A 17,985-nucleotide genomic window follows, 5' to 3' on the forward strand; every position below is an offset into this window, starting at 1 on the left:
TAAGAAAAATTTAGACGTATAAAATAATTAATTTAATTCAACATCGAGTTTCGCTTAATCACTTCATAAATTATACAATGGTAAAAATAGAACAAAAATAAATAAAACATACTCCCTATGATATTTTATAATCGATAAATGTCATTGTATGATTCTTCGAAACTCGGAAATTCCTGAAATCCACTTGCTCCCTCTCACTTGAAATAATAATGAATATATCAATGCATTATGCGTTGCACGGTTTCGCTGCGATAATTAACTTGCCCCTCTCCTCGACATTTAATCGTTCCAAGCGCAATTTAATCCACTTTCGTAAAATACAATATTAATATTCGAGACATCAAATATGTTTGACGGCAGCCTCGTATATAAAATGCGATAGTGGAATTCTATTTCCGTGTATCGCCCCGTCGTTCTAATAAAACATAGACACGCGGTTAATTAACTGCAGATTCGGCGTGGTGTGCGCCTTTGTGACGAACGAGTACATGCAGGAGGGAACCAAAGAGCTTCCGTGTAAAGCCAAGTGTAGCCTGAAGGACGTCAAGCTCTACTTGACTACCACGAAGCAGGAGATCGACAATTTGCTCAAGACCAATCCCGAGGAGCTGGAAGTTACGCTCAACAATATCCTGCAGGCCAGCGGCAAAATTGTTACCGAGCAACTGGCGGAATACTCGCACGCTGTCTCCCTGACGAATCTGAACGACATCGTTGCCGGCTTGGAGTCGATCAGGGAGGATTTGAGATTGATGAATAAGATAACGCAGGAATTGCGGATAAACGCCAGTCAATTGGACATTGGTACGCAGCCCGTTTTTCCAAAAACTAAATTATTTATCGAAATTGCAAACTCTCTCAATCAACTTTGTTTCTTCTTCCTTGCGGAGAATGAGAAAGATAATTGTGCGGAGTAAACTGTGAAAAATTAAGTTTACTTTTTCCACGTTTGAAGCAAATTTATATAAAATTTAGAACATTTAAGATATCTTATATAAAATGTATATTTTTTATTTGATTATTCTATCGATCTCTATGAATATCATCATGATCATTGAATATTTTTAAAAAAGCACAAAACACAAGTTCTTAAAAAATATTAATTTAAACTTAAAGTTTGCTCAAATTTTATACGTTAATAAAAATTATATATGAATTAATTGTTTTATTTAAAATTTTTAATGTACTAATAAATATAATTTTCCAATAAAATAAAATAGTACCTATTCATACATTAACGTAATATAATGATTGCTGCTCGAATTAATTAAAATTTTTACTGAAGCAAATTTACATTTTAGAGTAGTGTGTAAATTTTTTCATAACTGTGTATTTTTTCTTCATTAAATTGTTACATATGCTATTGTATGATAACGTAATTAACTGATTAATAATTGAATAAATGCTCAAAAAAGTATCAAATATATTAACGTAGCTTTTTTATATATTTTTAAATATACACAAATATATACTGTGTTAAATAAATGAATGAGTTTTTTGTAACAAACCATTTTAGCAAAGAATAGTCTTAAAAACAAAATTTGCTCCTTCAGTCGTTCGTGGCGTCAAGAAAAACCTTCTTCACACGCTGGCTGCGTGTACGACTGACAAGTGCCAACGGGTTCTGCACGACTACAAAGTGAATCAGATGTCGGTACAGGTGGACTTCGATAAGGTAAGCAGACAAGTCGTTTCTTATCGTAGATACTACTTTAGCTAATTACCTATGGTTAATTACGAGCATTTTCCTTGTTTACACGCAGTACATGGACCGTTACTTCCCAAAGGTATGATTTTACAATGAAAGAAACCTTTTTGCAATGCAATGAAATGTAATAAAAATGCCTTCGGACCTCGATATATAAAACAATTTATTTGACAAAGAAACGAAATATATATTTTTTTTCAGTAGTCTGCATTGCGTTCGCTATCCTCAAACAAATGTTATCTCGAGGTCTAAGAGCATTGAAAACAGTGATTTTTAAATGTATTGAAACGGTAGATTTTTTTGTACAAGGCTTGCCTTGGCTTTCGTTTGCTCATAATAAGGCTTCTTAAAAAATAAAGTCACTAATGTCACGAATCTTACTGCGAAGCGATCAGATCGAATAAGAATTCTTTGCCACAACACTTTTATATTGATAGTATTAAATATTTGGACTAATTAAATTACTAAAGAGTTAAAATATAATGCATGGCACATCGGTGCGAGTATAATTCATAAATTCGGATACATTTTAACATATAGATATATTTTGTAGACCAGTGCAATTATTGCTTACTGTAATTTATTGCAAAATATCGTCATTAATATCGAGTATTAGTTACGGAATAGTAGTTATTGATATATCGCGTGATCATTAGTGTACGAGGGAGAAATACTGCATAAATTTATTTGATTCCATGCTTGCCACAAATAGCTTCTAGTAAGTTGTAAGCAGTAGCATGTTTCCTTACTCATATCTATATCGTTTTATATGTGAATATATTTATTTGCGTTATTCGATTAATTTTGCAAAGTAATTTGCACGAGTAGAGATATTTGCTGAATGTGTACGTTAGATTTCTTAATAAGTACGTTAAATTTCTTTCTGAGAGCACATTATTTATTACTTGCACTTCTGTGTCGAGTATATAAGCGTGAAAACTCTTAAATAATTTTATGTTGTTACATAAAACAATGATTAGACAGAATGTATTTTATATGCAGTGTCCTACTCTTTGCGCACATTATTTTCTAACGACAGAATTTCCTTGGTCAATATGATAAATTTTTCCTTAGCGAAAATATTGAGTCATCGGTCACTTTTGAGTTACGAGCGATTAAAAAAGAAAATCTTTTTGCGTCCTAGATTTCCGGGAGCCGAATAAATTACAAAACTACGTTTCTCAGTTGCTCTCAGATGGATTCACCATGATATAATTCCAACCAAGAGTTTAACCGTAAAGATATTTAATGCTAAATATTGAAAAGCTGTGATAAATGAGGATCTTCCATAATGTATTTTTGTTATGAAAAAATTACACGAGTAATGTGACGTCAAAAGATAATGCGCGAGAAGTGGGACATCGTGTATACATGAAAGAAGGACGATTGTAAAGTACAAGAGTCTAGCAGTATGAAAATATGTTCATGTAGTCTTTTTATCTTTTACTTATTTACACTAAGATATATCCTCGGATTGCGGTCAAATTTTTTTTTAACATTATTCATATTTCAAAACGTTAAAGTATACATGCAACGTATCCCTTTCATTTATATCCCCCGTGCATTCGCGTGCCCCGCAGAATTAGATTCTGTGAAATTCCGAGAATTTTAAAGTCTTCCGGCTTGTCTTGTAGCTTTGTAGATCGCATTTAGCACGAAATGTTCAGATCCAACAAGAGGACTTTCAATCTGTTCTATGTGTGGTGAATCTTATTGCCGCACATTTCATTAATACCAATTGAAAGCATGCCGTGGTACTTTTCAGCTGCCGGACGTTACATTCGCGTTACATAACATCACCGTGCTCATGGAGAGTAATATAGTGTCGGAAGTGAGCCAGGGCAGGGATTCGTTTCTGAAGATTCAGAAGGATATACAGCACGCCGTTAATCAGACGATCCCGGTGGTCAGCGCGAGTATCCGACGAGCCTGTAACTTCCTGGCGAACATCGCCAATAATATGACTGCCCTCATCGACAGGATAAATGTCGACATAGATAAAGTTTATATGCGGCATTTAGAAGTTGCCCAGAACAATATAAATCAGTATTCGCCCTACAGGTTCGAATTTACTTGAGATTGATGTGCATTGTGTGGCATAGAATTTATAGCAGACGTATAGAATTTATAATGATCCTCAAATACAATTGGTTCGTTTTAGATACTATCTTGGTCTTGGTATATCCGGTATTCTTCTGACTGTATTAATGTGTTTGACGTGTGGTCTTCTCTGCGGTATTTGCGGAAAACGTCCGGACGGATACGGAGATGATTGCTGTAATAAGGGATCAGGTGCAAGGTTTCTTATGATGTAGGTTGCACAAGTTATCGGAGTAAATTCGATTGCTATTGCTCTATTTTTTTTTGTAACCACAATGTTACGAAATATTTTAAATTGCAGGGCTGTGTGGATTATCTTTCTTTTAACGAGCGTTCTGATGGTTATAACCGTTGTTCACATGATAACCGGCGTTATGGCTCAACGTGGTATTTGCGAGCCTTTAAAGAATCCGAAGGACAACAGGATGTTCGAGCTGGTCGACGACCTCGTGCAGATCAAGAGATTGCTCTATCCGAAAAATCCTAATGCGCACATTAACATGAGCTACATTGTAACGTAAGTACACACATACGTGTGAAAAATTAGGCTTTATTATCAGTTACGTAATAAGTTCCACGTAAAATAATTTTAAGAGAATAGAACTGTCCCGCATGCATTGAATAAGAAAGGGAAAAAAAACAAGTTTATCGATATGTGACTCTCGATTTCTTTCTGTTACAGCAAATGCCATCACAACGAGACGCTTTACAACGTGTTGAATCTGAAAAATGTGTTTGACGTTGAGACGCTGCGCGATTACAGTGGGCGTTACGACATCAATGACACCATCCAACAGCTGCGCCGCAAGATCAGCCTCTCTCCCGGTGTGGTGATCCTGAAGGACAGCGCGAGATCCAAGTTGAATGATCTAGCGCAGAGCGGTCTCAGCGACATCAAGTTCTATCAGTACGCCGAGCTGCTCGCCGAGAACATCACGAATATTAACTTGGAACATCTTGCCAAACAGTTGCGGGAGGTTTCCGCTAAATTGCCGGAGGGACAAGAGGAAATCAGGCTCAGTTTGGAGAAGAATGCGCATGACTTGGAACATTATCACAGAGACTTGGTCATGCCCATGGCCATGCTCAGCGAGCAATTGAGCGCAAACGCGCTGGCGCTTCAGGAGAACATTAAGTTCAATCATAGCTCGATGGCGGACGCCATTCACGATTTAGTGGATGAAGTTACCAAGGCGCAGCAGTTCCTAAATAAGGACGGGCCGGAATACGTTCAATACGTACGTCTCATTTCTTTTAAAAATATTTTTGCAATATTTAATATGTGTTGCATTAATGTTATTTATGTTAACTTAAAATATAATGTTATCGTTGATAGCTCGCTACTAAATTTGGCAATGCATTCCTGCATCAAGTGGACAATTTCCTCGAGCACGTCATTGAATCTGCAATGTTCAAGATTGGAAGATGTGCTCCCGTGTCGAATGCTTATAATGCAACGCTCGTAGCAGGATGCAACAGGATCTTGGATCCATTCGTGAGTATTGTATTCACTTATGCTGTACGCATTCGTAAATTCACGCGTATCTATCAGACTGTGCACTAACGCGTTTATTATGGTCTTTCTATAAATTCCATTAAATTTTTCAATTTTTAGAAGTCTCATAGTTGACACGTAAATTTGTCGCGCCGGGCGATAACTAAAGTATTGTGGAAGCAACGCGTTGCAAAATTAAGCAGACGTTGCTCGGAATTAATATTTATGATTCTATTTGCATTTATATATAGAACGGCTTCTGGGCGAGCGTCGGTTGGTGCTTGGTCCTATTCATACCAACGATAGTTCTCTGTGTGAAGCTGAGCGCTCTGTACCAAAAGTCGGATCCATATCCGGGGCCTCTTGTCGAAGCGTAAGTTTTCACTCTTTTCCTGTAGCTGATATAACAATTCACGACTGCGACTCTCTAATTATTTTTGACTCCTCATCCAATCTATGGTGCATGACGATATTTGAGATACTAATGTGTCTTTAGTAGATCCATTGTCAATCGAGATCGTGCATTTAAACACGAGTATTTCACCGTACCGTTGATTAACGTCCCAGGTGTCGATTACGAACCCGAAAGAAATAAAATATAAGAGATGATGAGACGCATTATACGTTAAACTTCGGAGGCGATAAGGCTTTTTTCCCTTTCTTTTCTCTGCGAGCCTCAACGTACAACGAATCCCTGAGCACCACTTATGTAGAAAAACTGTTAATTCTTTTATTTCCGTCTCGTAGTTACTCTCGAGCTTCCATATATCCATGGCATGTACTTATTCGCGCTTTGTAACATTCTTGATATCGGCATGTCCTCGGTCTCTTTCATTTACAAAAAGTTCCTTCGAGCTCGGAAATTCTGAAAGGATTTCCAGGTTCGAAATTGTTCCCTCGATCTCAGAAATTTATTGTCTGTCTCAAAGCAGAGATAATTGCCTAAGATATGCCCTGTGTTTAGTTTGAATTTTCTTACACAATGGATTAATTAACAATACTTATTTGCAGTCAATGAGGATGATTTTGTACTACGAAAAGTAATCAATACTGTTTCAATTAAGTTACTTGCACTATTTCGGTGTTTAAAAAAATGCCCCAATTACATTCTCTAGCTGCGGGTCACAGCGAGAGATTGTGGAAAATTCGTTTTTATTTAGATCGGTCGGTCGCTGTCCATCGCGGTAGCTTAGATTATGTTTAAAGTTGCTGTCTAATGTGTGGAATGGTTGTTGGAATCTAACCGCTAACACGCTCCGTTACAGTGAATATTTGTATGACGCGTACGCAGACAGGGATAACATACCCCTCGCTCAGTAAGTATACCACGACAAAGCCAAAGTGCGCTCGCATGTCTCACATATCCGGAGATATATGCATGTATATAAAACTTGTCATCGGAACTCTCTATGCGATATAAGTTGTTCGAAGCGACACAATGTTTCCTGTATCCCGTTTTTCACTCTACTAGCCGTACAGTGGTTCATTTTCTGATAATTAAGAATATTTGAAATATATTTCTTTTCTTCATTTCTTCTTTTCCTCTTATAATCGTCGGAGAACAAAGAAAATGAACCACCACAATAGCACTCAGATAATACTTTTGATATTTGTTAATTGTTTTTACACAAATACACTTGAGTGACATACATAAATGGATACTTTGTTGTTGCATTTTCTTTGTTATAAATAATACAATTAAATCTTTATTTGAATTAAAATGAGATGCCTGTTTTCAAGAATGGCCTATTTTTAACATTGTTCCTTTTCATCTCAAAACACCAACACAACAGCGTGATTATATATCTTTTCCTAATAGAGAAATACGAAGGCATAAATATGTTAAATATAATCGAGTAACTGTTTGAATAGACAAGGTATATAAACATTTACACAGTTGAGTAAAGAAAGTAAAAGTATTCGAATGACATGAAGTTTTTGCAATGTCATCCGTGTATGTACGTCGCGCTTCTTATTTGAAGAAAGAAGAACATACATGGTAAACAATGAGGAATCTATGTTACTCCAGTGTATGTCGAATGTCTTTTGCTAATATCTTAATTTTTACACGACTGCATGTAACACGCATTCCCTTACGAAAATCCTAACTCTTTCTCTGCCCGATGTGTACGATACGTTGCGTGTCGAATTTCGTTAAACATTCTGAGATTTATTTTCTGCTTATTCCACCACACTCTTATCGCTAACGTAGCATTGATATTTTCTGCTTAGGCGCTTTGCTAGGAGGAACATACGTGTGCGGATAGATTACGGCTTTTAGATTAAGCGTACAGCATCGGCTAAAATCGACTGGGAAGTGTTTCTTCGACCGTAGAAACTGTATACCGAGCTCGCATAGTGATTAGTTACATGGAGAGTATGAGTCTTCCCATCAAATCTTCAATTAACAGAGTAAATCGAAGCGAATCGAAGTGAGTCAGCGCATATATAGGTCCCCGATCTAAAATCCGATCCAATATATGTCTCGTGCCGTCTCATTCAACCCCGCGTCAACTTAATTCCATCGTGCCGATCCACGTCATCCAAAACGACAACCTACGATGACACTGCAATCTGCTGAGAGTGTCGAGGCGCAATTTATCATTCTGCGAGCTCGCGCGCAGTTCCGCTGTTAATACGCTACCCGGAGAAGCGTTTTCCAAAGGGCATTGCTCGAGTGAATGAAGGAACGCGAACACAGATCGCGCAAATCTTTGAGTCCAATTTCAGGAGAGAGAGAAGGATTGTTCCGACTAAAGAATCAAAGAAGGTTTGGGAAACGCTGAACCGGAGGTTCCTAACAGATACACCGCGCGGCTTATTAGCGTACGCCACGCACCCCGTCGTCTCTAACTCGCATGACGAGCTTATTTTCATATTAGGGCTGGTCTCAAGGAAACGTCTTGATTGCAGCGTCCACGACAAGAAGCACGTCTCCCACGGCAGGCATCACCCCGCGGCGTACGTCGAGAGCTACGACGGGCCGGCGGTAGGATACGGCGAGCGCGAGAGGATCCCCGACGCCCACCAGAGCACGTCGCACCACGAATCGAGATACTCCGACCTGGCGCCCAAGTAAGTGGAGCCGCTCGTCCACGGGGCAACGATCATTACCGACCACTACCCCAGGAGTTTTCCCTCCTCGCAGTCACCGCATCACATCGCACGCATCTCGATATGGGACGTAGCGCTGAGTTGAATGATACGTTATCAACGCGTTGTATCGCGTTTTAACGTGACATCGTGTCGACGTTACGTTCTTTCGTTCCTATCTCTTTCTTCCTCTCTTCCTTCCTCTCTTTCTCTCATTGTCTCTCGCCGTTTCATCGGTCACGTCTTATCTCTTTACAGTTTTACTTTATCGTGGCGAAACCATGAACATACCGCCCCTACAAAAACAGAACCTCACAGTAAAGTCTTTAGCCTATCACTAGAGTCGCAGTAAGTCCCTAACGGCACCGACAAGCGTAAAGCCAGCTTCCTGTGATACGTAAACGCTTTCACCTTATTTGAGTATATAACCGACACTTGTATCTGGCGGTCAGTATGATCTCCTTTCGTGATTCTCTCTCTCTCTCTCTCTCTCTTTCTCTCTCTTTCTCTCGCCCGAGCAGGGTTCCCACTCGCCGAGTGATCTCATGTTATTTCCGTAGGCCTAAATCCTCGGGGACGGCCGACGTCGTTCCGCCGCGGGTTTCAGAAGAGCGGATCTCACGAGCGGGGTAGTGCAAGACTCTCCGGACCCCTCTGAGATCACGGAACGGCGACGTCGGCCGTTCCGATCCCCTCCGCGCGGCTTCACGCGATCTTAGACTTGTATTAGCACTATGTTGACGCATCTCATGCAACCCCGATGGTCACGATTTTTCTCCCGGTTCTTTCCAGGTGAGTGGGAACCCTGCGGGGGGCTCGGCCTCTCGCGTCTCTCGATACGCCTCTGCACGTAAGTCGCAAAGACTATTGTTTTACACAAATGTTTCTTCTTCTGCGTTCGTGCTCGTTCGATCTATTTCTTTTTCTCTTTCTTTTCCTGATTTCTCTTTTTTCAACTGGTCATGTCACGAGAATAGCTTTTGCAAGAGAGCCAGGCTTTTCGCAAGAAAACGGTCTGCGACAGGGTCCGAATGATCGTTCAGTTTCCTCCCCACTCTCGTGGAGGCGTTCTCTTGACTGGAATTTAGTATTTTCAATATAAGAGCCGTCATTAGATGAACTCCCGCCTCAAGTAACGTCTCTTCCGTGATGTTGATTTCGCTTGAAGGTACCTTGCAACTTGCCGCGGGGAAGCATGTCTGTCTCGACGGGAATATACTTTGCAACTGTAATCGGGACATTTCAGTCGGATTACGATATATTACTTTCATTTCGCTTAAGCGGCTGCTGTATCGTATATTAGTTCGCTAAGGCATTTTACTGTGGCAAGGACGCGATCAGCGTTAAGCCCTTTCCCTGTCCAAACCAGAATAAGCCCTTTTGTGCCGACGCTGGTGGGTGGCGGAAAGGGCTAAACGGGATCAGTAAAACGCTAGGAAATGCAAAATGCTACATAAACACACGACTGAACTTGAGCGTTATGCCACCGGATGTTAATCACTGATATCGCTGTGTGCTGTTCTTACAGAAATTGGGACTTCCCCAACGGTGGTCCGCCAAGGTATCAACCAGCTGCCGGGGCTCCGCCTCCTTTAAGCACTGAATACGAACGACCACCGCCCTATTACTATCCTGGGCCGGGGTAAGTATTTACTTTTCCTCTGCATGTCGGCAATACTTGCTCGAAAGCCGAAATTTGGATACTTTCGGACAAGTGGCTGTCTCGCTCTTCATTGTCACGAATTGCAAGAGAAAGGAACGGTCTCCGTCTGTTTCAGGGATAGAAATTAGGAAACAAGTGCCGTGGCATGCACAAAAGCAGCGCTGAACAGTGTGGCGACGCACAGCCTCACGCGCAGTTACAAGCGAACGCTCAAGAAGAGAGAGAAATCCGGATGTAAGAGGGACTACGTATAATATTTCGTTTTTATTCCCGAGCGTGCCACGGATTGTGCTAACACCGAGACCAAGTTTTACAGACTGAAATAGGCCAATGATCCTTTCCGCAATGTTTCCTCCTTCTGTGAGGCGCAAGTAACGGGTAACCGACGTAAATGCAACGCAAATTCCTCTTTCCGTTTAAGCGTCGCTTAAGAATTAATACTCATGCGCTTCCGTACCGCGGAAGGAGCACCATTCTCGATTAAAATGCAGACTCTGGGGAATGCGAGGTCTCGCCGTTTCTCCCTTTCAACGTAAAGATAATGCCCGGAGTATCAAGATACACATACGTTTTACGTAAGTCAGAGTAACCGTATAGAACCATATAGAACAAAAGGTCGATCGAGCACGAGATGGAGTCAAAAGAGAAGATCATCAGAAAATGAAAAGAATTCCCTTTCATTTAAACGATACGTAAAGACTGTGCGCGAAGAAGAACCTACGTATTTCTACCGCGATCGAGTTATTTAGCACAAATTATTAATACTGCCAATCCAGCGCCAATCGCTTTCCGTGTGAGGAGGCCTTCTCTACCTCGATACCGGACTGCCGATCCAGCACTTTGGGCCACCAAGCAACGCCATATGAAAATGCCAAACAACACTCACGTGCGACTTGCACTCGAAGGCACGCGTCGTTGTTGTGCCACGAGTGTCGCGTGGTTCATCACTTCGGATCTCGCTCGTCTTTATGGTTGAGGAGGGAAAGATATTATGATATTAAATTTTTGTATTCCGCCGGGTGCCGATTTTCTATCTCGTGGCGGAAGGAGAGAGAGAGAGAGAGAGAGAAAAAGAGAGAGAAAAAGAGAAAGAAAGAGAATTTTCGAGCGGCGCGTGCGACCGCTCTATTATAAATACTCTGTGAACATGGATTTTTAAGTAGCCGTTTTCTTATTACTCTATCTTACTGTGTAACTTTCTATCGATATAAACCGAGGCGATTCTTACGTCGTGTAGATCGCGCCTGTATTATTCGCTTAATCGGATCTACGCGCTGTACGGATTCTTCGATCTATGTATTATTGCAGCATCCGTTGTCCCTCTCTCATTCGAGTACAGTAATTCGTCGGGCACGCAAATGCAGATGTTTCATGCACGTTTATTTAACTTTTATATAACGAATCTAAGGATCTACTTGGTGCATCATCGTTGTAGGTGAATCAGCCAAGGATTAGTCGAATCATGGTTTTTGCTCATCTAATTGATATTACATCTTTTACATCGCTAATTCTTAATGACATTGTATCACGTAGATCCGTAACGTCCGCTGAATCTGGAAACTTTTAGGATCAAGAAAATTATGGGAAACAATTTCAACATATAAATCATTTGTATCATTTCCGAAGAAAAAGAAGAATTCTGAGAAATCAATCTGCTTATTTAAAAGACTCGTCATTCAATGTAAATTTGCATTCGACATTACTGCCAAAAAAAAAAGAATTATAATAACCGTTGCACAAACCCACATAGCAATTTCGAGAGATTTTCAGATATCCAGGGTATCTACGTAAAACCTGAGGAGATATGTACCTCATGATGTACCGAGGATGCCTATATGTCCGTTTATAAGATATTCAACAATGAATACCCCTAGGGTATAATTACGAAATTCGATCCCAACAATATCGACTGAATGTTTCTAAACATCTAATGTTATATGGGATATTCTTGAATAATCCTACGGATGATTTTTTTAGTTTGGCTCAAAATGGGATCAAATCAGATGATCCTACGGAGACTTATTTGCTATGTGGGAAATTGTTACTGTAACTGGAAGACAAGGGATATTATGAAGGATGTTGCGGAGTAATGAGTAGGAACGGACCGACACCGAGACGCTCTGGCAATTGCTCTCGCACGTGTACAGAGCGAAAGGTGATATTGATATTCAACTTGGTTGAATTCTCGTTTAGATCCTGATCCTTATACTTATTGTGCGAATGAATGAAACGCGACGCTTGTGTGACGTAAAATCCTTTCTCGAGTGCGTGTAGCGTCGAAAGTTCGCCGAGGTCAGTTTTAATTCTCGGTACAGCATTCTCAGCGATTTGAGATTTGAGAGCAGAGATTTGTGAGAGGTATTAAAGGCAACTCACGTTCTGTAATCTGCCTGATGGAAAACGCGTCTTTGTGATAAAGTCCTTTCGAATTTTATTGAAGTTTCCACGCATACCGAGTGAGTTTCCTTTTAACGCCTTGTTACACGATGAGATACGCCGACCGTGCTGGGAAGGCGCCGAGCCTGATCGGGTGCTGGCAATCGGAATTGCCAAAAAGTCAGTCACTTCTTTCCTTCGTGTATCGTATTGAGATGTGATGTGAATGGGAGCACGAAATCTCTAGGATATTATTGAGAACGCGCGTGCAAGAAGTGCGAATACCTGTGTGCGTGTGTACATGTGATGAGCGAGAGAGAGAGAGAGAGAATTTGTCGCAATTTATAGCGAAATAAAATTTTGCAAAAGTTCCCCCGCTGTATCATTACCGTATTTATACCAGTAGCGTAATCTTATTGAATCTACGTCTTAGTCTATCGACACGATGTACGTATGCGTCACGCGATTCGGAGGAACAATGATGTTGTTTAAATTAATGGAATGTAATAATCTAATAATAATGTATGGATTTCGCTGAAGATCTTACGCACGATAGTCTCGAGCATTAAGAAGACGAGCATTAAAACGCGTTTCGGAGAACGAGTGCTGTCAATCAGAGCACGAGATATCCCAGAGAGAAAAATCTGTAGTGTATCGCGCCTGAAATTCCGCCGAAAAAGAAAAACGAAAACACTGAAAAATTCCTTGATGCTATTTTTATAATATAATAATGACGATGTAGTGATGACTCTTATCGGGCACTCTTTCTCCACGTTCGCGAATGCGTCGAGTAAACGCGATGTAGAGCGCTATCGAAGAGAAACGTTTTCCTTTATCTTACCTTTTCTGAAAGAGTTACAAGTTTGAAATCGACGGAGTCGGATTGGAGAGACGACGTAGAAACAGATTCTTCGGTGTACAAAACACTGTATTCTACATATATCGACACAAATTATTCGACTTAAAAACTCATATGTTGTTTATAAATCACTTTATTTACAGTCTTTCAACAATTCTTTGTTCAGATTTCTTTTCAGCTTAACGCGTACCCATCCATAATCGAACGACTTGATAGATTTGTCTGCCCAATCCGATTCGAGGGATTGATAAAAGAATTTGTGCTTTCATTGCCTGTCATGACATTGAATCGTTACATTGAATGTTTAAATGTTTAGAGTATTTACTCCTGTCTGCTCAATTTTCCAGGATGCTAAACACTAGTATCCCCCTTTTCTTCCTTCTTTTGCAATCTCCTTTTTTTTATGCTAAATCTATAGCAGCCATTCCATCAGGAATATTTGTGATAAACTGTGACCTGTATAGACGCAAGTTATCGATACTCGCGCGTTAAGATACTCGCAGTTTTTCAGAAATAATTCGCGTTTTAAAGGTCGTTTGAAGATGGAAGCGTATGAGAAATATTGCCATTGACTATGGTGTTTTTTATAATTCACCGATTGTGTTTGTTAAAATTAATTATTATTACTATTATATTATTGATATTATATTACAAACATGAGTGTACTACAGTTTAAATATATCTATTTTATATTAAATCGATAATGAGGTGTTATTTTTAATACATATATTACAAATTGTTTTATTAAACAAATTTTATTAAACAAGACGTACAAGAATTCATTGTACATTACTGTGGAGATGGAACATAACTCCTCGTTATAACACGCTACTATTTTATAAAAGGTATTTTTCTGAACGGAATTGATAACGATGTCCACGAACTTCGATAATATTAGCAGTTTACTCTGTTATCCTTTCCCCACTTGCGCATAACACGTATTATCTGCTCCACTTGAGAATTGGATGTATTTTTCAGAGTTTGTATCACTTCCGACAGCAGTTCTCTGTACGCGATGAAAAAGATAATTTACAAATTAATTCTCTGATTATACGGTGATATCTCTCACGAATGTGCGATATGCAAAACATACTTTGGTAGCTTTTCCGCGACGATGTACTGAAAAGTACCACAGCACGCGCCGCGCTTTCCTTCCCAATGTTCAGGGCTTGGATCCATACGTTCCAACATATCGAAGGCTTTGGCGGCATACCAGAATTCGCCTACTTTGTAACAGGTATTGGCAATCAGCTGAAGCAGATTGAAGGATTCTGCCGATGTGTCCATCTTCAAATACAGTTCCCAGGCCAGTTCAGCCTTTTTATTCATTATATCTGAGAACGGAAAGAGCAATTGTTAAATAATTACTAAATAATTTATTTGGCACAAGGTTACAACAAAATATGTAACTACTTACAACAGTACGAAAGGAGACTGATGTAAATGTAATCGTTTTTGTATTTTTCGTTACGTATCATCAGAAAAGCTTCCTCCGCTTCCTTGAAGTAGCCCGCTCCGGCTTGCGCTTGAGCGTAGTTAAAGTTAAAGTTATCCTGATTGGAGAAATATGTCTTTATCGAATTCAGGTATAGTCTGACTCGCTCGAATTGTCGGTAAAGGAAGAAGAAGGATGCCATGCACTGTCTACCGGGTATGGTATCGCATTCCGACGCTGAGGAGCCCACCAGTTGAAAGTATTGCTGTGCAGTTTTTATACCGTCGCGCTAAAGAAATTTTCATGGTAAGCTTTCACAACGCAATTACGCAAAGATGATTCAGCATTGGCTCAACGACGTACAGAATTGGTCTCTTGGCCTATAACGGCGTTAACTATGCCCTTTAAAATATACTCTTGCGGAACTGCTGGTTCCAGATCTTTGATCAGGTCATAGGCTGCCTTGACGTCGTCTTGTTTCAAATAATATATTACTAAGTTAAGCCTGGCTTCCGGTATGACGTCCACCAAATTGGGTAAAATTTGCAAAGCGTTCTCACCACCTCTAAAGACCTGTGTGAAGAGCGAATAAGAAGCATATGAGAAGTAAAACATATCGGAAGAAGTTCACACGTACAACTGTGTTATGCCGTATAAGATCGTGGCCGGAGCTGAAGGAACTCGATATCTTCTCGATGAGCTGCTTCATCTCGACCTGCGCAGCGTTTCCGTCGTACAAACGGAAATGATTGCACGCTTTCAAGTTAATCGCGATCGCGCTATCCGGGTATTTCTGTAGGTAAACTTGAAGCACTTCTTGAGCAACGTCATAGTAATCTAGCTTGTAATAGCACAAAGCTACGTATACATTTAAAGCTAGATAATCTCTGGAAAAATTTTTTAAACCCACTTAATTTCAAACTATTCCTCGTATTGGACCAGTATCTTGATTTTTGTGTGAAGATAAATTGAAGATGATAGGAATGACTTTGAGGAAGGAAATAAAAGGACAGGTACCTGCAACTTTCCTGCAGCTGGATAAGGAAATACAACTCAGAGTCCGTTTTGGAGTGGCATCTCTCGGTGCTTTTCTTTGAACTTGCGCAAATAATTGTGAAAAGGTGCGAGGTAAGGACACGACAGTAAAAAATCACGATACAGACAACTTTATCCTTCAAATATCCTTCTAAATCTTTTGTTAACGATACAAAGGAGATATTCCAAACCTGTTGTCCAGTAAAATTCTCTTATAGACATCGATAGCCTCTTGATAGTGAGCTTGTAAGTAATGAATGGACGCTAAACTGAGCTGATCCTCGATAACATCCTGCAACATCTGATGATACTCCGTCAGCTTCGACTCATTGCCCATCTTGTGGGCCAGGTGAAACAGCAGCCTGGTTCGCAGCTTGCTGTCCGCCGCGTCCTCCAGGATTTTCTGCGACTCGGGGTACATGCCCAGGTAAAAGTAGCAACAGGCCAGATTCGTCGGGACGTCCGGCGGTACATAATCCTTCTTCCTCAGGTTTTCGTAGACTGTCGCAGCACGCTTGTAATCACCCAGGTGGAAAGCGCAGTATCCCATCCACAGGTCCGTTTCCAGACTGCTACTGGTGCCGCTGTTGAATTCCAATAATGTCAGGGCTCCGGTGTAGTCCCGTTTCTCCAGGAACTCCTCCAACTTTGGTATCTGCTTGCGCGACGCTGACGTTCGAACGCCTTCCGACGAGGCCGGCTTGGACCTCGACAAAATCTATCGCAAAACGATTAAAAAAAAAAAAAAACATTGTTCAATTGTCGTTTTCTTATAATATTTATGACATTCAATGGAATTAAAAGAAATGAAAGAGGTATCTTTTACCATTTTCTGTTGCTTCTGCGGCACGCGCGCGGCGCGCGGCTGTATCGATTATTTCAGGCACGTTGACACGTTGACGTTGGCAAGCAATAATAAACCACAACAAACAGCAAGCGCTTCGAGAATCGTGCGACGTAACCGAGATTGTTGTAAAAGGATTAAAGTCCCCGATGGAAAAAATGTCTCATTTTTCATATTATATAATCAGAAGTTTTATAAAAGTTTTTAGACTTCCTTAGAATTTTTCGGATTTTTTTAATTATATAAATTAGAATGTTTTTCGGACAAAAACTCATCAGACAAAATGATAATAAAATATTTTAGACTTTTCCTGCCAACATATCTTATTTGTGGAAATCTGAATAAATATGAAAAAATTTGCGCAATTTATCAGAAACTTTCATATATAAATATATATGATATACTATAGATACTATAAAAGATTCCAAAAATCCATATCCATGCAATTATTTGTGAAAGTATCTGAGAAATTTTACATATCTTTTTCAAGATTTTCAAAAAATCTAAAGTACATGAAATTCTTAGAAAATTTCTGAGAAAAATATATGACGAACTTTTTCATCTTTTTCTAATTTTTGGAATTAGAAAAAGATGAAAAGTGTAGGTTAAACTGAGATCAAGTTAATCTACATTAGTAGAAATGGATATAAGAGAATAGAAATAACATAGATCAGAAGTTAATTGCAACGATATTAATTGGAACAATTCAAAATCGATTTGCATCCCAAAAAAACTCAAATCTGAACAAATTTTTGACTTTATAACCAATTGGTCAATTTGGTGCTAGACCGAAGTCTCGAAGAATTGAAAGTAAAGTTTAAAAGCGCGATTAATTTTCTATTAAAAATGTAATATAGACAAATACATATTTCGTACAATAATTAAAATTTTTTAACATTAAAAAAATAAAATAGCATCCATATGAGACGGATTGGCTGCGTTCAACCGAAACTCCGCTAGCCTAGCAATCGTGAGCGGTCGCTCGTTTCCTCTCCTTAACATAACCTATAATAAAATTAATTTAACCACTAACCTAATCTCAGCTTGCGTTTAGCCAGAGAGAAGGATGAGAGATGACGGCGATTTTCTTGGGACGCTTTTGCAGGCCGTACAGTAGCGCCACACATCCACTTTCAGGAATTGGAACTACGAGTCACATCCACTTTTCGATGCTGTCGATGAGAATTTGGTTCATGTCCGTGCTATGTATACATCCACTTTTCGATATTGTCGGTCTTTGGTGGTTCGTGTTGTCATAAACCACCAAAGACTGACAATGGCGACAATATCGTGTCGACACAAACCACAAACCACCAAAGACCGACAATATCGAAAAATGGATGTATACATAGCACGGACATGAACCAAATTCTCATC

The 17,985-nt window shown here is 39.7% G+C and overlaps 2 protein-coding genes across 7 annotated transcripts in view; one reads left to right on the top strand and one right to left on the bottom strand.

The window, feature by feature from the left end:
- The window catches only part of LOC143896267 (prominin-like protein), a 39,942-nt gene extending 25,951 nt beyond the window's left edge, over positions 1 to 13,991 (top strand). The window contains exons 3-16 of one of the 4 annotated variants that reach the window (XR_013256601.1): positions 452 to 804; positions 1,554 to 1,675; positions 1,764 to 1,787; positions 3,474 to 3,769; positions 3,870 to 4,019; positions 4,110 to 4,325; positions 4,491 to 5,046; positions 5,145 to 5,303; positions 5,555 to 5,676; positions 6,569 to 6,619; positions 8,217 to 8,378; positions 9,189 to 9,246; positions 9,925 to 10,038; positions 10,175 to 13,991. Coding sequence is in view for 3 of the 4 variants with exons in the window: in XM_077403995.1 (XP_077260121.1) it covers positions 452 to 804; positions 1,554 to 1,675; positions 1,764 to 1,787; positions 3,474 to 3,769; positions 3,870 to 4,019; positions 4,110 to 4,325; positions 4,491 to 5,046; positions 5,145 to 5,303; positions 5,555 to 5,676; positions 6,569 to 6,619; positions 8,217 to 8,378; positions 9,925 to 10,038; positions 10,175 to 10,187 (2,338 nt within the window). In the remaining variant the exon portion in view is untranslated. The remainder of the gene's footprint in view (positions 1 to 451; positions 805 to 1,553; positions 1,676 to 1,763; positions 1,788 to 3,473; positions 3,770 to 3,869; positions 4,020 to 4,109; positions 4,326 to 4,490; positions 5,047 to 5,144; positions 5,304 to 5,554; positions 5,677 to 6,568; positions 6,620 to 8,216; positions 8,379 to 9,188; positions 9,247 to 9,924; positions 10,039 to 10,174) is intronic. The other 3 variants (XM_077403995.1, XM_077403997.1, XM_077403996.1) reach the window with 3 other exon arrangements.
- Positions 13,992 to 14,030: 39 nt separating this feature from the next.
- On the bottom strand, positions 14,031 to 17,826 carry Ttc26 (tetratricopeptide repeat domain 26). Of its 3 annotated transcripts, none has more exons than XM_077404002.1 (8): positions 17,642 to 17,826; positions 16,591 to 16,703; positions 15,956 to 16,482; positions 15,367 to 15,616; positions 15,093 to 15,302; positions 14,712 to 15,018; positions 14,388 to 14,628; positions 14,031 to 14,300 (listed from the first exon to the last, which is right to left on the bottom strand). In XM_077404002.1, the coding sequence occupies exons 2-8, from the start codon at positions 16,591 to 16,593 to the stop codon at positions 14,189 to 14,191; spliced, it is 1,650 nt and encodes a 549-aa protein (XP_077260128.1). In that variant the 5' UTR covers positions 16,594 to 16,703; positions 17,642 to 17,826; the 3' UTR covers positions 14,031 to 14,188. The 3 variants fall into 3 exon arrangements, with proteins under 3 accessions (XP_077260128.1, XP_077260127.1, XP_077260129.1); XM_077404001.1 differs by having other exon boundaries at positions 16,591 to 16,945; positions 17,642 to 17,659; XM_077404003.1 differs by lacking the exon at positions 16,591 to 16,703.
- Between the last annotated feature and the right edge of the window lie 159 nt (positions 17,827 to 17,985).

This window comes from Temnothorax americanus, unplaced genomic scaffold (assembly GCF_048541705.1).
Source record: "Temnothorax americanus isolate GAGA-0224 unplaced genomic scaffold, ASM4854170v1 Scaffold18, whole genome shotgun sequence".
Lineage (NCBI taxonomy): Eukaryota > Metazoa > Arthropoda > Insecta > Hymenoptera > Formicidae > Temnothorax > Temnothorax americanus.